Source organism: Melanerpes formicivorus, unplaced genomic scaffold (genome assembly GCF_026170545.1).
Source record: "Melanerpes formicivorus ecotype bairdi unplaced genomic scaffold, bMelFor1.0.p_v2 SCAF_7, whole genome shotgun sequence".
NCBI lineage: Eukaryota > Metazoa > Chordata > Aves > Piciformes > Picidae > Melanerpes > Melanerpes formicivorus.
Window position 1 is genome coordinate 26027023 of NW_027142359.1, and position 21675 is coordinate 26048697.

Genomic DNA, 21675 nt, shown 5'->3' on the forward strand with positions numbered 1-21675 from the left:
GCCTGGGGGTGAGCAGCAGAGTGAGGTGCCGGCCCAGGGACCCTCCTGGGGTGCTCGCCGATCTCTGGGTTGACCTGGGCCCCTGTGCTCCCGCCGCAGGTGGAGGAGGCGGGCCACGTCTTCCTCCTGATGAAGAAAGACTATCGCATCTCCCGCAACGTGCGCCTTGCCTGGGTTCTCAACCGACTCCATCAGGTCATCTGGGCTGTGCCTGAGCCGGAGCTGGTGAGTTGGTGCCCAGGGCTAGTGGTGTCACCATGGCCTGATGTGGCAAGCTGGCCGTGCACCTCTCAGGAGCAGGTGGACTCTGCAGCAGATTTTAACCTTTCTCTGATTCTTCTGGCTTGACTTGATGTTCTCTCACATACTTTTTATCTGTCTTTGTAGGTAAAATCAGAAAATGAACTTGATGTTCTCAGCATCCTGCCTAACGGGTGGCAGCCAGATGAGCCTGTCCAGCCCAGGCCTTATCTCCTCGTGCCCTCTACACGGGTCACCTTCCTGGCCCGTCAGTACCGGTTTGTGATTGAACTTGATCTTAGCCCTTCCACAGGAATTGTGGTAAGTGCTGAGACCACCTCTTTGGAGTCTTCTCCATTAAAAGGCTGAATCCATCTGTATTTGCTGAGAAGGCTTATTCCTCTCTCTGTTAGTTCTAACTTTTGAAGGAGTCTTATTTTTCCCAGGAGGGAGGTAAACAGTGCCCCTAGCTAGGCAGCTTAATGGCAGATCCTGCTTCTCTGCTGAATGCTCAATATGTGATTTTCATTTACAGGGAGATGTCATTCTCATCCAGCTGCCACTGCAGAAGGGTGTTTGCCATTGTCTCAGCATAGTGGGGTAACCAGCAATGAGACTGAAAGTCCTAGAAGATGAAATGGCTCTTCCCTTTCTCTCTTTCTGTAGGATGACTCAACAGGGGAGATAATTTTTGATGAAGTGTTTCATGCCCTTTCCCGATGCTTGGTGGGGTTGCTAAGACCTTTTCGTATCCCTGGTTCAGACATTATCTACCAACCAGAAATCTTTGTCACCATCCAGGCATATTCCTCCATCATTGGCCTGCAGTCCCATCAGGTAAAGTTCAGCCTCTCCTTTGGCATCTTGAACAGCTCACTGAGCTTCCTGTGAAGACAGAGGAAAGGGGGGTCAGGTGGTAACTGGGCTCTGTTATCTGTGATGTTGCAGATGTGTCTCATTAAAATGTGCAGCCTGGTGTGGTGGGGAAGTGTATGTGAGCAACTTCTCCTTTCTGAGCAGGAAGCAGAGGTTTCTTCTTTGGGGAGCAGGGCTCAGCAGAGAACACTGCCCTCAGGTTCAGAGTTGGGCCCAGAAGAGTACTTCCCTCATGTTGAATGTGTGCTTATTGTTGTTTTGGCTTTTTTGTTGTTTGTGTTTTGGGTTTGGTTTTTTTATTTCTGTTGGCTCATTCTCCTGTTAACTCTAACCTGTTGTAGTTAGCTTGAAGCTAAGAGCTGGTGTGTCTGAAAGCTTGTCTGTGTGTTCCAGCTGTGTAGCAGTAGTTTATTCAACTATAATTGCTTCTCCATACAGAACTTGGTCTGTTTTTTTCACTGCTATAAATATACTTCTCCTTACTGCAGAAAGCAGCCAGCCCCAGTATTGAGATCATCAATGAGATTTTACTTGAGGCAGGTCAGGTCTGTTAAATAAATTGAAATCTGGTTTATGACACTGATGTAGTTTTTGTACTTTATCCTTGATCCCTTCCATCTTGCAGAATTTTCATGTTATTTTCATGTTTCTGAGGGTGTATTTTATCCCTTTGCCAATACCAGGAAACTTGGCTAGTAACAAGAGAAGCCTGTTAGTCTATTCTTGTTCCCTCTTTCTCTCCCCAGCCTGCTTCTGCCCAAGCTTCTGTGAGGCTGCAGCCTTTAATGGTCTGTATAGTGCCTGACAGAATCAGCCCTCACTTTGGTCCATTCTTAGGTCCTACCAAAGTAAATGTGGCAGGAATTCCTCCTCTTACCAATGGTGTTTTGTGTGTCATCTTGTCCAGCTGTCCTGCAGACAGCATCATGCTTTGCTTTGGTATCTCCCCTATTTACACTGACTTGAGCACTCTGACATTCCTATGCTTTTCATCTTTGAGTCTCCTTAAAGACACCTCGATTGTATGAGGCCACGAAGAGTTATCTCTGGGTTCAACTGGATAAGCTTTACATTCCTTTTACAGAGGAAAAGGCATCTATGTGTATCTCTCATCCAGGAATACCTGTGTATATTGTAATAATGGATTTTTTCTATGTCACTGTGAGGTTTCCCCCTTGAGGCTGAGGGATTGTGGATAGCATGCAACATCCCACTCATCTGTTGAGTTCTTTGCCTGCGTGTTGTATCTTCTTTGCTTCCTGGTCATGGACAGAGATTTCTGGGCATCTGTAAACACAAGCATCATGCCTATCAGCTTGGGGAGTCTCTGTGGTGGCAGGCTTACTCTGTCACATCAGTCAGCCTCTTTTGTAATGTCCCCTCTTATGTTTTTTCTTTATTTCAATTTGCTGTTCCTTTATCCAGCCACTTACTGGAAGATAATTGGATCTGTTTATAGGTGAGGTAGATTAGGGCAAACGGAGCTTCCTTAGAAACATCAGACCTGTGGCTTCTAACAAGTATCCCACGTTGCTTTCTCCTGACAAGTGCTGGAAGAAGGCAAATGAAGTAGAAATTTCTTGCCTGAGATTTTTCCAGAGCATGATGTGAGCATCTGCTGTGGAGTTCACTGCAGACACTGCCTCTTGCAAGCAGTTAGCCCTGAGCAGACATAGTGAGAAGACACCTATTGTTGCACCTGTACTTTGTCAGGGGCTTGTCTGAAGTTCACCATGCAGAACTGTGCTTCTGTGTACCGTTTTGGGAGCTGGTACTAATAAAACCTTGACTTGATGACTGAAAAAATGTGTCTCTGGACCAGGTGCTATTCCAGGGCTGTCAGCTGGATGAGACGAAGCGAGAGGCGTTTCTGCACCAAGTTTACACACAGCTATGTGCCTTTGAGAACAAAGTAGCAGAGATGCTCCAGCAACAGTATGAACCCAAACCACAGGTAAGGAAATGCAGAGGTGTTTGAGTCTCTTGGCTCCCTGGAGATTTGCACTCTGAGGCCCTGAGCGGGTAAGGAATTTGTAAGATAAGTTTGTGGGACTCAGTAATGAGATATGAGCAGTGAGGAAAGCAGAACCAGTAAATCTTTGGAAGGACTGATGAGAAGGGTTACCTTCCTCAAGATCATTGTGCAGTAAAGCAGTGTGAATTTTTGTACATCATAGGACAAACTGTAAGATGTGCCTTCTCTCTGACAAAGGTGGTGGAAGAGGTCGTTATGACCATAACATTAACCTATAAATAGCTGTGAATATGCCCTTGGCTCTTACTACATTTCTTGAATGAAATACTTCCTCCTTCCCACAAAAACTTACCATGAAACTGACTGAACATCCAGTACAGCCTCTAATCCTCCTGGAAATCTGTGGCAGATGAAGTTGAGTAGCCACAGATACAAATACCAGCAATTTAATGAGTGTACTATAAAATACATCTTAGGATGAAAGTAAAAGTGAGACTCTGCAGAGATTGAGAATGTCTGTGGTTTTCTCATCAAGATCATTTCTCCTGATCTTAGAAATGAAGGATGTGAAGGTTAGGTTGTGATACTGACAGGTTCATGTGCCAGTCACAATCATCTGTGGGCACCTTTTTTGCTGTTAAAGGCGCTATTGGTCTGGCTGAAGTTCATTAGTTCTTATTTAGAGTTCATTATTAGAGTTGGGCACAAAGGAAAAAATAAAACCTCAAAATCATATCAGAAGGAGAATACTGGTGATCCATTGCAGTTGCATACTTGCAGTGCTTCAAATCACATATTCTAGCTGAAGTTTTTATCTTTGAATGCTAATACTGTCAGTCCTGGAACAGAAAGAAGCTTGGAGGAAGTAAATACCTTCACCAGTGTGTCCAGCTGGTGTTTACACAGTGGTTTGCATGCATTCCTGCTTGCTGCAGTATTTCTCTCATGGTAAACTACCCTGTAACTTCTTCCATGCAAATGGGGGAAAGAGGCACACTTGGAGGCCAAAGGGACCAGCGAGTCCTGCCACAGGCTGTGGGGTGGAGGTGAGAAGCCCTGGGGTAAGGGCAGGGACTGAAAGGTTTTTTACTTTTGAAGTCTCATCATCTATGTGGTTGTCAACAAGTGTCTGAATTCAAGGCATCTGGCAAATTAAAGTGACTGCTGGTCAGTTTTGGGGTTTGTTTTTTTGGCTCACAGTCACAGACTTTTGCAGAACAGAAGTTTAGTTAATTCTACATTTCTTTTCCCAGCTCTATCATCTGTAGCTTTGCAGAGGAGGATTTCATCCATTCTGTGTATTAGCAGTAAAAGTGAAGCAATAGTTTATTACAGGTTTGAACTGCCAGAGCCTTCTGGAGGCAAGGGGACTGAATATACTAGGTTCCTTCCTAGTATAATTATACAAATTTGTATGCTTTCCCTGGGGAGTGTGTTTCATGGAAGATGCAGGAGAAGCCTACCTGCATTTGCTTGTATCAGCACTGCATAATGAGTGCTGCTTGAAAAGAGCATATATAAATATATAAGCACTAGACTTGTCCTTATGAGGCTCTTCGCTGCATTGGCTGCAGTGCTTCATAAGTGAAACAAGGCAGTCTCTGTCTCTCCAGTGTTCCTGGACTTTGCTTGAGTAGATGCTGCATAGCTGCAATTTCTACTAAATGATGAGGAAAATAATTCTACTAAATGACTGGGAAGTGTTTTGCTCTGGAGGGAAGCTTTAGTGGCACCAAAGTGTCTCATCTTTCCCCTTCTGTGAGAAATCACCTTGTAATAAGGCTCTGAGCATGTTGTCCCCTTCCCTTTCCTGGACAGCCTGCTGTCCAAGCAGCCTTGCTGAGATATTCTGAGGGACCCAAGTGACCAGGATCTGAGAGCACCTGGAAATTAAAGCTGGAGCTGGAGCCTGCTGAAGTGTTCCAGGGCTGTGGTACCATGGGGCTGCTAGACTGGAGGGCTGTTTGGGAGAGTGGGAACTAGAGCTAGGCTGAAGTCTGACCCACAGGATGTTGTGTTTTGTTTGTTTGTTTGTTTTTCAGGTGGATTTGTCACCCCTGAGCCAAGAGAGTCCTGGTGATGTGCAGGAATCATCAGGGAGGAAGCCCAGTGTGTCTGTTGTCACTGCTGATGTTGGCCTTGTCAGCATGGTCCGTCAGGGGATCCTAGCACTGCAGCTGCTGCCCTCCAATTCCAGTGCAGGTTGGCTTCATCCTCTGGGTTAAGGTTTGCCCAGTTGTTTGTGAAGTGTTGTATTCCTGCTGCCTTAGGCTGAGGTTAATTTTCTAAAAGCTGGTGTGTGGACCCTTCTGTTAGGGATAAAATTTCAACAGCAGCTTTGGCTCTGCACACTGAGGGTAAATTGTGGTGGTGGGAATGGAAAGAACAGCACAGTGCTGTGTGGCATGTGTCAGTGTTAGGGAGCTGTGAAGAAGCACAGCTGTGACTGGTGCTCAGAACAACCCAGGGTGTGCAGAACTGTGCTCTGCCTTAGTGCTTCCCTGTGCCTAGTCAGGAAATCTGCCAGCTCTAAACCAGCACTGGGATTTTTCTTTCTGTTCTTCTTCTGCCTACATTTTATTTTTGGTGGGTATACTGGGATGGTGGTAGCTGGTTGAGATGGAGTGTGCACTAAGATACTGCCTTGTTCCCAGGTATAATAATAATTACGGATGGTGTGACCAGCGTCCCTGACGTGGCTGTGTGCGAGACTTTACTCAACCAGCTGCGCAGTGGCACGGTGGCCTGCTCCTTTGTACAGGTATGGCTGCTGTTAGCAGGGAGTGTGGGGGCTGCTGCATGCCAGAGGAAGGAATGTCAGTGGCGTTCACCTCCAGAGAGGAAGAGGAGACTTCTCTATCTGAGGCCTTTACTGGTCCTCTGCCTTCTCCTTAGCGCTAATGTAGTCTCTTGGGCATCTTCTTCATCCATCCCATAGGTGGGCGGTGTCTACTCATATGATTGCAGCTTTGGCCACGTTCCCAATGTGGAATTGATGAAGTTCATTGCCATGGCCACCTTTGGTGCTTACCTCTCCACATGCCCTGAGCTGGATCCCCTGAGCCTGGACTTGAATGTGTATCACAAGGCATTTCTGCTATACTCCTTTCTGCGTACTGGGGAGTCCCTGAATCCAGAATACTACTGCGGTGAGGAATGTGCATGTCCTTCAGCAAATGGATGTCTTGCAGCACCTCTCTTTGGGGGACTCACTGAGGCTTGTTCATGCTGATGTCCCCCTCCCCTTTGTTCCCCTCTGGGCCATACCTTTTGTAGGTATGGCACTACTAGGTCAGGCAGCCTCATCTGTGATGCCCTTCCTGGTTCTAGGAATTGAGTAGATTGGAGAAAATTAATGTTCAGTTTTGCACTGTTCCACTTTCTGTGGACTTCACTCATCAAACTGCAGTTAGACCTGCTGTGTTGCAACTTGGAGGGGATGAGAAGCTCTTCCCAACCTTTCCTACACGTTGGCTAGCTCACAGATGGGGGTATTCTGGAGAGCTTATCCTAATTGGGCTCGCAGGTGGCAGTTTGGATCTAAAAACTAGATCCCTGAGAACTGTCCCAAATACCTCTCTTGGTTGTACTTATTTCACGGATGTGTGACTGAGAATGTCAGGAGAGATCAGTTACCAGTAACACATAGCAGCACCCTTCCATGCCCTGGCGATGTGCTGGTGCCATCTGCACTCTCTGTAGCTGAGCAGCAGAAGCTGCATACAGTGACAAGTTTGAAGAGAGCTGACCTGGGACTTTGAAATGCTGAATCTTAGAAAAGATTGTATGTTAATGGTTTAAACTCAAGGCTTCCACATCCTGATACCTTTCTAGAAAGCACCTGGGAATTGAAGGTTTTCCAAGGAAAGGTGTAAAGCCCAAAAGCTTGCTGTGTGACCACTGCAACACCTGCACAGTTTCTGCCTATCTAGGCTAAATATATAACTCCTGACATGTGCTTTTGTGCTTTGTCACAAAGTCTGTCCCAGAGGAAGCAGGGCCTGGCATCCCTGCCAGTCCCTCTTCCAGGTCTCTTGGCTGTGCTTGCAGATCTGTTGCCTGCTTTGCAGACACAGGAGTGGATGTAAGTGGTACCTGAAGGACTTAGTGTTTCTTGAGTGAATGTTCCTGGCACCTTTGGTAAAGCACTTTGGGGGCTGTAGAATGAGGAGCAGGGGAGTTGTTCCCTCACAAACCCCGTCTCTGCCATTTGCAGGGTCTCAGCACAGACTGTTCAATGAGCACCTGGTGTCTGCAAGCAGCAACCCTGCTCTGGCGATGAGGAGGAAGAAGCACACTGAGAAGGAAGTGCACGCTGACCTCGTCAGCATCGTCTCAGTCCGGCTGCGTGAGGGCTACAGCATCCGTGAGGTCAACATCACAAAAGGTGACTGGGGGGGCGTTGGGGGTTGGAGGCTCAGAGCTCTCAGTTGTTTGGAGGGAGGTACAAGGTCTACCATCTCAGTGGAGTGGAGGAAGAAGCTATTTTCTCCAAAACCTAGGTTTGTTTTTGTGAATAGTTGTCTGATGTCCTGTGCTGTTCAGTTCTGCACTTGCCAGGCTCCTCATCTGTGGCCATAAGTGGCTACTGAGTGACAGAAGATTGTCTGTATTTTGGAGATGTGTCCCCATGATTGCAGGATAACTAGTGACAGAACTTGGGGTTCTGCAGAATTTGCTGGAATTCTCTCTGTATTTCTCCTGTTGCCGTCCCTTTCTAGTCCTTTTCTAGATGCACTCCAAATTACTAACACAAAATTGAGCCCTTTGGTACAACAGATTGAGTGCCTCCAAACTGCTGTCTTCCAAAGGAAGAAATTGGTGATGGAGGGAAGAAATGGATGGGTTTAGGTGGAAATGCCAGATCAGACAGAACCTTGACCTATACGAGAAGAACATACAGCCATCCAATGGTCCTGTTCTCTCATCTGACTTGCTAGAGATCATGAAATACAGATTATGAGCACTAGCTGCTGACTAAGGACCGTGATGGGTTTGAGTAGATACATCTCAGGAGTGTCTCTACTTAGCTGTGACTCATGATAGTGCTTTAACTGAAGGTGAGATGTGAAAAATGCAAATGCAAGTTACAAATTGCAAGCAAGAGAAGGAATTCCTCTTGACTGTCACAGTGACCAGCAGAAAGCCTGGAGGATAGGATCCTTAAAACACAGTGTAAGTGTGCATAACATGGTGATCCAATGTCTCCACTATTCTTTTGGGGGTATAGTTACACAGAATATATCTTATATCAGCAAATCAAAAGTCTAAAAGTATTTCAAACAAGTGACATTTCCTGTGACTTGTCACATGAATTTATTGTGGTTTACCTTAAACTCATGTAAATATCTCATGCCACTGCTCTGCTTGCAAGATTGTCCAAGAGTTTCATTGCTCTTTCTCTAGCTTCCTTTCTCAACTTGCTCAGACCAAATTAGACTTGGGTGACTTTTAGTATCCTTAATTAAGTTTATCCTCCTTCTCTGCCATTGCATGACTGTATCAAGAACAATGACTTTCTCCTTGTAACCTCCCATTTGGCAGGGTAAGCAAGCCATTGTTTCAGCCTCCTGTTGTTAGGGCAAAGCTTTCTGTTCTGTTTATTCATCTCAATAGCATTTTTTCCCCCTCAGTAGTTCACTTTTCACAGTTTGGTCTCATATTTCTTGATGAGATTGTTGTAAATACAGTTTTATGATGCCTTGTCCAGTAATGGTAATACTTCTCTACTTATAAAGTAAAATAGTGTGTCTGGTAGATCAGGAACCAAATGAGCTTTCTCCACAACTGCATTGCATTGTTAGCACAGAAATCACTGCATCTGTCATGCACCTTTGCTTCTAGCTGCTGAGTCCTTTCAGGCGTTCTGTTGATCTTGCTTGTTTGTTTAGTGGTCTCTAAATGTTCTGTTCTTCACATAACAGTACTCTTAAGTTCATCTCAGTTCACCTCACTGTTCCTGTGTGTGATGACTGTGAGTTGCAGTTCTTTTGTCTTCATGCCTCTTATAATCTAAATGGATCTAAACCCTCTTTTTTGGGGAAGGTTGCTAATTAGTATTAGGTGGGATAATTTCTAAAGCTGGCCAGAAATATCCTTAATTGTTTGTTTCAGGAGTTTTCTATTAAAAGTAAGAATCTGCTACGGTTTCCCATTGAGACAGCACTTCTAGTGATGCCTGTGGATCGATTTTTGTTAATCTGTAGGTGTGTCATGAGGTGCTTCCTTTAAATTCAGGCAGATTATGTCTGTTGCACTCTCCTTGTCCAGGAATGTCAATGAAACAGCCTGACAAGTCTGTTCCTGACCAAGCTGTGCTCGGTATTGTGTCTTTTATCCTTTAGCCCATCAGTTCACTTAAAGCTTGAATAGCACAGGAAAAAGGACATTTCTTTAATCTATCAGCAGTGTTGAAGTGCCCTCAGTGACTATAAAGTCCTGTGTAGAAATATTGAAAGAGATAGCAGGTGTGAATTGTTCATGAAGCAGTCAGATGAGCACTTCTTGCACAAAGGTTTAGCTAAGGCTCTGGCTCACAGTATGGTAAAGCAGCAAATCCCTGCACCCTGCAGGAATGTCTAAGAAATAGCACCACATGTTCACCATGCTCCAAGCCCTTTTCCTCTGGGTAATCTTCCTGCTGCCTTTTAACCCTTTAAATGCTGGATGGATTTGTCTTCCATTTTTGGAGGAGCAGCTGCAATGGGTCAGTTACCTTTTGTGGTGAATAGCTATGGCAGGTGCACAGGGAGAAGTAAGAAGAGGATAAACATACACAATATCTCATTTATCTTTCTTCTTCTTCTATTTGAACACTGTCCAGCCCTTTGCAGCTCAGGGGCTCCCTGAACCAGAAATAATTTATGTGCTAGCAGGTCGAGGGAGGTGATCCTCCCCCTCTACTCAGCCCTGGTGAGACCCCACCTGGAGTACTGTGTCCAATTCTGGAGCCCCTATTACAAGAGGGATGTGGAGGTGCTGGAACGTGTCCAGAGAAGGGCCACAAGGATGAGCAGAGGGCTGGAGCACCTCTCCTGTGAGGACAGACTGAAGGAGTTGGGGCTGTTCAGTCTGCAGAAGAGAAGGCTCCAAGGTGACCTAATTGTGGCTCTCCAGTATCTGAAGGGGGCCTACAGGAAGGCTGGGGAGGGACTTCTCAGGATCTCAGGTAGTGATAGGACTAGGGGGAATGGAATGAAGCTGGAGGTGGGGAGATTCAGGTTGGATGTGAGGAGGAAGTTCTTCACCATGAGGGTGGTGAAGCACTGGAATGGGTTGTCCAGGGAGGTGGTCGAGGCCCCGTCCCTGGGGGTGTTTAAGCCCAGGCTGGATGAGGCTCTGGCCAGCCTGATCTAGTGTGAGGTGTCCCTGCCCATGGCAGGGGGTTTGGAACTAGATGATCCTTGTGGTCCCTTCCAACCCTGAATGATACTATGATACTATGATTTTGGTTTTTTTTCTAGAAGGAAGTTAAAAATTAAAGGTCTGAGCTATCAAAAATATTATGTCTTTCTATGTCAGCCTTCAGAATAGTAGCAGATGTTAGTTATACTTTGAAAAGGCTAAATGGTCTGGGGAGTTGCTGGCTGTCATCAGAAAAAAATGTTGAACTAACATTTAAAATGTTAGATTTTCCAAGAAGATGGAGACATTTAGACATTCAGCACTGCCTTTGCTAAGGAGGCCAATGTTTGGCTAATCAGGGCTCTTTGGGCCATTCTGTAGAGAAGTGTGTCACAACAGTTAATTAACCTGGATTGCCAAAAGCTTTTGCCAAAAGTTGCAAACCAAAGGCTGTTAAGCAGCCAGCTGGCTGTGAAGCAAGAGGAGAGTACAGTTGTGGACTTTGACACTGACACTTTTCTGCTTCCTTTTGCCAAAAACAAATGGAATAAATAGCTAACTTTGTGCTCAGAGTTGCCTGGAGAGGTTTTCTGTGATATTTATAAGTGCTCTGGTTGCCCTCACTGTTTGAATTTGGATATTTAGGCATTGAGAATGCTGGCTATGCTTAGTTAAGAATGCAGAAGTGCATGTGAAAGGGGGGAGTATGGAAGGGACAGAAACTTAGCTTGAAAAGTTGTGGGCCATGACTCAACTCCTCTCCTATTTCTCCTTGGGAAGAAGTGGGAGGATTGCCCTCCAGAACCACAAAAAGATAAAAATCTAGCTGACCATTTCATGTTGCTGTGTGTTGAGGAGAGCCTGGAGCACATTATCAAACCTATCATATCATAGTATCAGTCAGGGTTGGAAGGGACCACAAGGATCTTCTAGTTCCAACCCCCCTGCCGTGGGCAGGGACACCCCACACTAGATCAGCCTGGCCAGAGCTCATCCAGCCTGGTCTTAAACACCTCCAGGGACGGGGCCTCAACCACCTCCTTGGACAACCCATTCCAGGGCTTCACCATCTTCCCCTGTGAATTGATCCAGCACCAAAAATGGTCAGACAGACTCACTGGTGGGAGTGGCTCTTTACAGTGTCAGAAATTGGGGGGAAAAAAGTGATTTAAAAAAACAAACCCAACCAAAACCTCCAAACAAACAAAACCAAAACAGTGTTGGAATTTATGAAAGAAATCAAAGCAGCAAAACCTTTTGTTAACTCTACACCAACAACCAGAAATAGATTGCTTTGCAGTAAGAGCAAGGTAAAGATTCATCTAGGTGTAACTTCAAACTAAGCAAATACTTTGCCTGTATTTTTAGTTTTGCTTATGTGGGATTGAAGCCAGGATGAGTAGTGGAAATGCAGGTGAAAGTGGAAAATAGTTTCATTCATGATTTAGGCAAAAAATGTAGGAATTTAGCTGTCATGTTTGCTGCTGCTGCTGAAGTAGAAAGGCTTTTGTTATGAGACTGAAAAATACTGTGCAGAAAGCAGTGGATGAGCACTAAGGCTGTAAGAGTGAGGTGACAGTGTGAAATGGAAAGAGACATCCATAAATTCTTGTTTATCCTCTCTGATAAGCTGGACCATCTTCACATGGAAACAACAGAAGTTACAACCTTGGCAAGTGCATTTTTTAGTAAAGCAAAATGTACATTGTGGAAAATGATAGTGAGGCTGAGTAGAATTCTGGTAATCTCTGAGATGAAATACAGCTGAAATATAGCATACACCTTTGATCATCTTTGCTCAGGAAAGGTGAATTACTGAGATGCAGGTAAGTCTGGGACTGTTTGGGGAAATGGCTATTCTGTCACAGGCTGATGACCTTGGTTTAATCTGTGCAGTAACAGCTGAAACTGGGTAAGGATTTCTTTCCCCTTAGTGCACACTCTTTGTCAGTGCTATGGAAATGGAGCTTCTCAGCATAAAAGAAATTCCATCAAAAGAACAACAGAGCATGAATTTGGCATGTTACTTCTAAACATTGACAGAGGAAGCATACTCTGAGGAAGCCTAGCAGCAGGGACCATGGAGCAAAATACAAGCTGGCTTTAAAATGGGAGTGTAATCAAGCTGTGAAGGGGATGGCATGATGTGCCTATGACAGCAGCAAATGCAACTCTGTGGAAACATGGGATCCAGGCTGATGACCTGTTCGGACAGTTTCCAGCACGTCCAATCACTCACCTCACAAATACTGCAAGTCCAGCAAACTATAGAGCAGGGTGGACATCAGAATAGATGACTGAGCTGTTGAAACAGCAGTGTGGCACTGTTATAGAAAGTCATGTGTTTCCCTGGGTTGTTTCAGTACAAATACACATGCATAGTCAGCAAGAGTGTGACAGCCCTTCTGGCTCAGTGAGGCTTGCTGTCAGGTGTTTGTATTAATCTTACTAGAGATGCAATGGCCTGCTTAAAGGAAGAGGTCAATGTGCAGTTTGAAGAATGGGTGAATCTTTAACTTCTTAACTTTGGGAGGAGAAAAGAGTAAACATGGTGGGGAGCTTCTGATGCTTGAAGTTCCAGATTGCATGAAATACTGTCTGTGCAGGAAGAACATGGAGTTTAATGCAAGAACTGGCCCTCACCTCCAGGTTGTTTATGTCCAAGTGTCCATGCTTCTGCAATGGGATAGATTAACTTTGCAGGGTGCAGATGAAAAAACTTTATTACTTAGAGACCTTGCTCATCTGTGCAAAGCAACAGCTTTCTTGGAAGCAAAGATGAGACTCTAATGAAGAGAGCCTGTTGCAAATATTACTAGCTCCTAGTTTTAATTGTCTTCTCTAATGTAGGTACTGCAGGTACTGTAGAGAGAACTGTTTGCCCCATGCTACTGTGTAAGCAAAGCCTCCCTCTGTTGGGGAGAGAGAGAACGACTTCAGCTAGAGTAAACATAGTTGTATTACTTTGTCCCCCTCATAGCAATCTCACAGTACTTGGGAGTTCCTGGTCAGAGGTAAAGCTCAGATGTGTATCAAACAAGCACTTGAACGTAGTCCTCTGCTCCTATGCAGGTGGATCTCAACTGGAGGTGAAACTCGTGCTGCTTTGGAAGCATAACATGAGGATAGAGTATTTAGCTGTGACACCCTGGCCCCTGGACCCGTCAAAACGCAGCACATGGGTGGAGGTGACAATGGAGGGAAGCTATGACATCTTGCATGACATCAGTTGCACCATGAGGAAGCCTATCACCAGTCTGTACCGCACTACGGTCATCCGGCGCTTCTGGAACACCTTGCAGAGGTCAGCCAGACCATACTCCTCAGCTCCTCATATCTGGTGTAACCAAGAAATTCCTTCCTTGGCATGCTGGGGTATGGGTTATGCAGGTGGCCATCCCAATCCAAGGTCCCAAAGGAATGTGCTCTGAGGAAGAGGCATCACTGGTGACAGGTTTGCCATCTAGCCAAGGAAAAGTCTGACTGGCCTGTGACCTAGTCAGTGAGATTGCTTCCTGGTGAAAGTATTACTGCCCCAAGTCCTGATCCTGCGATGCAAATCTTAGCTCTGACTGCTATCCCATGGAGGTGGTGGTCCTTACAGTACAGCCTTGCAGCTGTACTGCATGCTCACACTAGGAGCAGCAGAAGCACTAGGTCTGAAGGTTATAACTGTTTCCTGGGCAGGGTGACCGCTGCTCTCCGCTATTCAGCAAATTCCTTTCCTAGAGCTTCCCAAATGATCACTCTCCTCATATATTAGGCTGTTATAATTGATCTCCATTAACATGCTCTTTGCATTCAAGCACTGAATCCCAGCATTGCCCTAGAAAGCTATGTTGGTGTAGGTGGGCTCCCAATATATAGAGTGCTGTGTGTGCAGGCATTGGGCTGACTGAGGCAGCAAGTGTGGGCTTTCATACTTACCTGCCTGTTCTCTTTCAGCATCAACCAAACAGACCAAATGCTGGTTCATCTGCAGTCTTTTGACACAGTCCCAGAACACTTCACCATTCCTGAGAGCACCAAGAATGGCGTGCCCCTATTCTACATCCCACCAGGCTCCACTACGCCGGTATGTTCCTTCTCTCACATTTAATTTGAGGGTAGATTGCCCCTCCTGCCTATTCTGTTTGCACCCAGGGATGTCGAGTTTCAACAGGCAGTCAAGATCATCTGTAACTCTCAGGGTTCATCTCATGCTCTTTGTCCTGCTCAATAGCAGAATCCAGGCACAATGCAGTGCCTGTGAACATCCTGTCCCATACTCTTCCCTTGGAGACACTGCCCTATTGTCTCTGCTGCTGCACCTTTGAGACCCACAGCAAGTCTCCTAGGTGTGCTGTGAAGCCTTTTGCCATAGTGATGTGATGTGGAAGACTAGTGAGGAGGTTAACATGCTTATTTTTGCCATGCTTTTTCAGTGGATACTTCACATGTGTGGGGTTGCTGCTGGCAGTCTTATGCCCTGGTGAGGTGCCTCAGCACCCTCGGGTGACGTGCTCAGTAGTTAGTTTGATAGGCTGCTTGCTCTGAGCACTCACGTGGAAGGTGCAAGAGAGATGCTTTGGCATCTGCACAGCAGAAACTAAGCTAAATATGAGTTAATAGTTTCCTCTGCAAAATTCAAACTCCTTGTAGCTCACTGAGCAGAAGTGCTAGCATATTATCTATTGCTTGCTAGCAGTGTCCTTGGCAGTGGTAGAAGATAACTAGCAGCTATAAAAGCCAGGGGAGCTTTAATTGAAGAAAAGCATCTCTTTAATTTTATTGCTTAAGCCCTTTACTTCTTTAGCTTTGCCTAATAAATTTTCACTGTGTAGGGTTATGTATCCCATGGTATATCTGGAGCATCTCATCTCATGGCTAACTGACACTTTATTTCTGTGTCAGCAGAGATGTTGTGGTTGGTGGAATCACAGTGTTACCATATAAGCATGCTAGAGTTGCCCAGTGCCACCTATTGCTGGTACCCTGTTTGCATGAGCACTCTCAGATGAGCTATGTCAGTGTTTAACTGCTCTGCTGGCACAAGCCATATATCCCCTCTCTCAATCAGAAAGCACACCATTACATATGCTCTCTTTTCCATGGTTGATTTACTTGATGCTGAAGTAGTTCAATTCCTAATTAACTTGACATTTCAGGGACCTAATTTATTTTTTGCTTCCACAGTACTGCTTGTAACAGTGTGAACACAGTTATTCTGCTGAGGTGCAGTTACCAAAAGCCAGGGACATGGCCAACCTCCTAGGCCTCCACAGCTCAGCTGCTAGAGGAATTCCTACTCTCTCTGGGGGGAACCAGACGGTTCCTTACTGAATATTCTGTCATTTTCTCAGGTGCTATCCCTGCAGCACAGTGGGTCTGACTCGAGCCATTCCCAGTTTGCCTCCTACTGGAAGCCTATCCTTTCCATGGATGCCAACTTCTGGCAGAGGTGGCTGCATATGCATCGTATAGTCCTTCTTCTGGAGCATGACACGTACGTAACTTGCAGGGCTGAGCTCACATGCATGGTGTGGGCCAGCCTGAGAAAGCAGGGCATTCAGTTGAGTCTAGTTGTAGAATTGCAGCTGTCTTTCAAGTGCTGGTGGCCTTGCTAGTGGGACCTGGTGGGTGCTGAAAGCTCCTCTTTGTCAAGAGTAGAGCTTTTCTCAGGAGCGTAAAGTTTCACCAGTCCCTCTTGGGTTTGGATTTCCTGATTGCATGGTGTGTGGACCATCCAGTTAGAGCTATCCCACACACTTTCATCTGTTGCTGGCAAACATTTCCTTCCTGAGGCTGGTCCTACTTGCAGACTTATGTAAATTATAGTCATGCATTGCGTGGAGTGAGACAGAAATGATGCAAGGTGGGCAGCAGGATCTCTGTGTGCTCAGGGAGTGTGGCTCTCATCGACAGGCCCAGGCAGGTGAGGTGCTTGAGTGTTGGCTGCTGTGGAGGCTGATGTACCAATCAGAGGATGAGTTGGAATGGAGGTAGCAAAGCCTGTGAAGAAGAGAAACTGTTTGTTAAGTTGCTCTCTGCCACACTCTGCAGGCCTGTGCCCAAGCACCTGCACACACCGGGCAACAATGGCCGCTACAGCACCATCCAGTGCCGCATCTCCCACTCAGCGCTCACCTCCTTGCTGCGGGACTGGAGCAGCTTTGTGCTGGTGGAGGGCTACTCATATGTCAAACTGATAAACAGGTGAGTGGCTCTGAAGCGGTCCTGTGTGGGGAATTGGGCATATAGCCAGACCAAAGATCCAGTTAGATCAGTAGCCTGTGATGGGCCAGAAGCAGATATCTAGAAGAAAGCATTAAGAACAAGACAAGTGGATATGAAAACCTGCGTGTTCTGGACTGCTGCCACTATGTTGGGCGTGTTCTGCAGGCTAGAACTTGACATGAGTTGCTGCCAAGTTGTTTGGGCTGTTGAACCTTGTGGAGGAGATCTCCACTTGGTCTGGCACAATAGAGCAGCAAGGTTCATATTTTTTCAGCTTTGTCTTAATCCCTCCTCCCTAGCCCTGAGGATCCCACACCTTCCTCGTTTTATGTGGTGCGGATCATCTCTAAAGCTCCCTGCATGGTTCTTCGACTGGGGTTCCCCATTGGCACACCTGCACAGGCCAGGAACAAGGTGAGAGCTGGCTGGCTGCTTCCTAGGGTAGGAGCAGTGGGTGGATCACAGTGGTGGGTAGATCACAGACCACACTGTGTGCAGGTATCTTGTAATAACTAACTACGACGTTAAGGCTTAAATGGATGTGAATTTACTGTAGCAGAAAAGGGTCAGCTGAACAAAGCTTTCTGTGTTAAGTCAGTGAAAGGTCTAACCCCAAAGACTTGAAAATCAATAGAATAGCTGGTCACATGAATGTGTTTCCTACTGCTTAATTCAACTGTGGGGCTTGAAATGACTCAAAGGTTATCTATTCTGTCCTTGTGACCAAAGCACAATCAATACTGTCTGTCAGGAGCAGCAGATACTTGGCTGATTCATTTGTAAATAAACCACCTCTCTGAGATAAACCACAGAGGGACACTACATGTTCCCTAGGCTATCAGCTTCAGTTGGTGGAGAATTGTGCATGTGTGTTTTGTCACTTGGGGACGAAGGAGTTAGAGTTAAAATGTGCAGAAGGCTCTGCATGAGCAGTACAGGGAGAGGAGAAAATATAATAATAATTAAAAGAAAAAAAAAGGATTTAAAAGGATTTCAGGTCTGCTGGACAGACTTTTAATAATCTCTTTGTATCAAAAATAAATGGGTTGTCCTAGTCAGATCACAGTATCACAGTATAACTTAGGTTGGAAAGGACCTCGAGGATCATCGAGTCCAACCTATCAGCACAGACCCCATGACTAGACCATGGCCCCAAGTGCCACGTCCAATCTCCTCTTGAACGCCTCCAGGGATGGTGACTCAACCACCTCCCTGGGCAACCCGTTCCAATGACGAATGACTCGCTGGGTGAAGAACTTCCTCCTCACCTCGAGTCTAAACCTCCCCTGCCGCAGCTTGAGACTGTGTCCCCTTGTTCTGGTGCTGGTTGCCTGGGAGAAGAGACCAACCCCTTCCCGGCCACAACCACCTCTCAGGTAGTTGTAGAGGGCAATGAGGTCACCCCTGAGCCTCCTCTTCTCCAGGCTAAACAATCCCAGCTCCCTCAGCCTCTCCTCATAGGGCTTGTGCTCAAGGCCTCTCCCCAGCCTTGTTGCCCTTCTCTGGACACGTTCAAGTGTTTCAATGTCCTTCTTAAACAGAGGGGCCCAGAACTGGACACAGTACTCAAGGTGTGGCCTAACCAAAGCAGAGTACAGGGGCACAATGACTTCCCTGCTCCTGCTGGCCACACTATTCCTAAAGCAGGCCAGGATGCTATTGGCCCTCTTGGCCACCTGGGCACACTGCTGGCTCATACTCAGGTGGCTGTCGATCAGCACCCCCAGGTCCCTCTCTGTTTGGGAGCTCTCCAGCCACTCTGACCCCAGCCTGTAGCTCTGCATGGGATTGCCATAGCCAAAGTGCAGCACTCAGCACTTGGACTTGTTGAACACCATCCCATTGGACTCTGCCCATCTGTCCAGTCAGTTGAGGTCTCTCTGCAGAGCCTTTCTACCCTCTAACTGACTAACCAGATGCAGAAGGTGGGAGCTGGGTCTCTTTAGTTTGGAGAGGAGGAGACTAAAGGGTTTATAAATGTGTTAAGTGTGAGTACCAAGAGGATGGAATCAGGCTCTTCTTGGTGATGCCCAATAACAGAACAAGGAGCAATGGGTGGAAGTTGAGGCATAGGAAGTTCCATGGAAACATGAAGAAAACATTTTTCACTGTGAGGGTGACAGAACACTGAAACAGGCTGCCCAGGGGGCTTGTGGAGTCTCTTTCTCTGGTGACATTCAAAACCCACCTGGATGCATTCCTGTGTGATCTGCTCTGGCAGCAGGGCTGGACTGGATGATCTTTTGAGGTCCCTTCGAACCTCTAACGTTCTGTGATTCTATTCTGTGGACTGTTTCTCCATCTCCAATTCAGAAAGAGATGGTCCTTCCAATGTCTGTTACCTTCTGCTCAGACTAATCTAAGTGAGAGGAACCAAAGATTGGAAGACAAAAGACTAAGGTTTAATGATTAAACCTCGTATACAACAAAAGGTTCACAGAGCTCAATAGCAGGATGTCTTTCTCATACTTGCTGTTTCATCTGGGAACACTGAGACCTGTCTCAGCCATTAGAGATGGAAGTAATTTTGAAAGAATCTTAGGTTATTTTTTAGGTTACTATCTTCCAAGCTCTTGAAACCTTTTATCATAGATGTTTGACACATGAATGTGATGGGGGAATGCTAGGCTGTAGGAACAGTCTGGCTCTTACATGTATCAGCTTACATTTACTATAGGCTATTGAGGAGGGGAGGAATGAGGGTGGGTATTCAGACTGCTTTTGTGGAGGAACGGGCATGCAGTTAATTTATTTTTCATCAGTGTTAGGGGAAGTGATTTCTTCACCTTGGAAGCATCTTTGGGTTTCTTTCACCTTTCTTTTGCTGTTAAAAATATTTGTTGTTAAAATGTGAACCTAAAAGTCTTCTGTAATTTTGGTCTTGGTCTTGATAGTGCTTCAGAAGTACCTTTAACTCCCCCTCATCTCTGTATTCAAGGAGAGTATATTCCTTTTAGTCAGGCTCCTGTTCTGGAAGGTTATTATTTTGAGTAGTATATGTCTCCAGGTGGTCACATTTACCTTTTGCTTTTGCCATGACAGATAGTGGAGGAGTTGCGGGACCGAATCTTGCAGCTGCGCTTTCCCCACAGGGTCCAGAGCAAGGAGGCAACACCAAAAGCAAAGAGGAAAATGTTTGGCAGTAGTTCTCCCTCCAAGTCTCCACCTGTAGCTGGGGCCCAGTCAGCCCTCTCAGACAGACCCTGCCTCGTTGTGCTGCACAAACCTCTGGAGAAGCTACTCATCAGGTAGTGATGGAGATCCAGCCCATCAGCACAGCCTCCTTGCCCTGGGAAATGGGAGGAAACAAGTCTGTGAATGGTGCTGCCAGTAGCGGGATAAGAATGTTGTGAAGCTGGTGCTTGTTGGGGTGGGTTTGAGTTGTGAGTGGCAGCTTGTAAGCTTGGAGGGCTGTGACTTGAAGCAGAAGGCCTAGCTGTATGGCCTAATTTGTTACTAATATGATGTGGAAATAAATTTAGTTACGGCTGTCCGAGCAGGATCCTGTGCTGGGCTAGCCATCTTCTGCTGCTGGAGGCCTCTGTTGTGGGCCCAGCAAGCAGGCTGAATCCAGATAGCTCTGGCCCTGAGCAGAGCATTCTTTCCACCTCAGCAAGCCACACTTCTGTCCTCTCCTAGGTATGAGAAGCTGCCTTCTGACTACCGAGCCCCCTTCATTCTCAACCTGGAGCATCCCCCAGTGTCTGGCCCACTCACTATGGTGGCCAATCGTACTGCCTCTTCCACCTTGGCCTCACTGTCCCGCTACTTCTATCACCAGCGCTGGATCTGGAGTGTCCAGTCGGGGCTGGCACCAGCTGTGCCCATCACTGCTGTAGCCCAGCTCCTTTCCACACTCACAGAGTAAGTTGCATGTCTGGATGGGTGTTGTTTTTCCAGCTAGTCCTGGGGACGCAGAGAAAGCAGAGTGGATCTGAGGCCTTATAGGTAACAGCTGAAGCTGCTGTGCAGAAGGTTTTGATCCTGTACACAGCTTCTAGAGCTGCTTGGGCCAATGCTTTACCCAGTTCTGTTACTGCAGCTGAGGACAGAGTTCTGGAAAACATGCAAAAGAGCAAGAGATGTTACTGTGCCTGGGGAATGCTGATCTGCACACAGACACATATCACATCTCCCCTTTGTCTGTGTGTAGCTTCTTATCTTGGGAAGGAAGGTGTTGTGGGGTGAAGGGTACAGTCATTCTTGCAGTATGGGTAAAGAAATCCTCCATGTCTTACTGCCACTGTTACCAGGGTCCGTCTGTCAGAGGGTTTCCACTTTGCATCCAGTGGTGATGGAATTATCAACATGGTGCTGGAGCTGCCCATACGGGTGAGTCTGGGTGCCGGTGTGAACAAAGTCCTTCATTGCTGCTTCTGAAGTGGATTCACCTTCCTGTGGTGGAATTTCTCACCTGCTTCTAGCACATGCCCTTGACATATACTAGGAGGCCTGCCTCCATCCCAGAAGTACAGTAGTTTGTGGGTTGGGCGTTTTCCTCTCTTTTTCTGCAGTTAGAGATCTGCTTTGCTGGTAGGAGTTCATGGAGCTGGGATGGGCTTCCTCTCTTCAGTGTGGCTAGTGGAACTGGGCAATGGGGTTGTATTGTGGAAGGGGGACCCTGGGTAGGTGTGGACTGTTACTGCTGGCCAGGTTCATGCAATGTCTCTCTTGCAGATTGATGACTCAAGTGAGAGCAGCAATGGCAGGGAGAAGCACACTTGTGTCGTCCAGTACATCCTTTTCCCACCCCACTCCACCTCCACCAAGGACAGGTGAGACTGTTGCCCTGATCCTAGGGAGGGCTGGCAGTGGAGTCATGGCTCCAGACTTCCCCTTAGTAGGTGGTGTGGGAAGCGGGGAGTGGTCCATCATCTAGTACAGACAACTAGATGTTGTGGATGGCTCACCAGTGAGATGGGGCTTTGCTTGCAAACCCAGAGTTTCATGGCTGCTTTCACAGCTCTGAGAGGAGCTGCCATGTGCTAGCTCTGTGCCATCTCACCAGACTTGCCTTATGTGTT

At 46.6% G+C, this 21675-nt stretch overlaps 1 protein-coding gene across 4 annotated transcripts in view; it reads left to right on the forward strand.

The window, feature by feature from the left end:
- SZT2 (SZT2 subunit of KICSTOR complex) overlaps nucleotides 1-21675 on the forward strand; it is a 56432-nt gene that overhangs the window by 213 nt on the left and 34544 nt on the right. For all 4 annotated transcript variants that reach the window (XM_068141536.1, XM_068141538.1, XM_068141537.1 and 1 more), the window contains exons 2-18: nucleotides 100-225; nucleotides 388-561; nucleotides 907-1077; nucleotides 2939-3070; nucleotides 5134-5293; nucleotides 5746-5852; nucleotides 6030-6240; nucleotides 7308-7478; nucleotides 13508-13739; nucleotides 14381-14510; nucleotides 15778-15920; nucleotides 16478-16630; nucleotides 16951-17065; nucleotides 19694-19899; nucleotides 20291-20515; nucleotides 20905-20983; nucleotides 21329-21426. In XM_068141536.1, coding sequence (XP_067997637.1) covers nucleotides 100-225; nucleotides 388-561; nucleotides 907-1077; nucleotides 2939-3070; nucleotides 5134-5293; nucleotides 5746-5852; nucleotides 6030-6240; nucleotides 7308-7478; nucleotides 13508-13739; nucleotides 14381-14510; nucleotides 15778-15920; nucleotides 16478-16630; nucleotides 16951-17065; nucleotides 19694-19899; nucleotides 20291-20515; nucleotides 20905-20983; nucleotides 21329-21426 — 2633 coding nt within the window. The remainder of the gene's footprint in view (nucleotides 1-99; nucleotides 226-387; nucleotides 562-906; nucleotides 1078-2938; nucleotides 3071-5133; nucleotides 5294-5745; nucleotides 5853-6029; nucleotides 6241-7307; nucleotides 7479-13507; nucleotides 13740-14380; nucleotides 14511-15777; nucleotides 15921-16477; nucleotides 16631-16950; nucleotides 17066-19693; nucleotides 19900-20290; nucleotides 20516-20904; nucleotides 20984-21328; nucleotides 21427-21675) is intronic.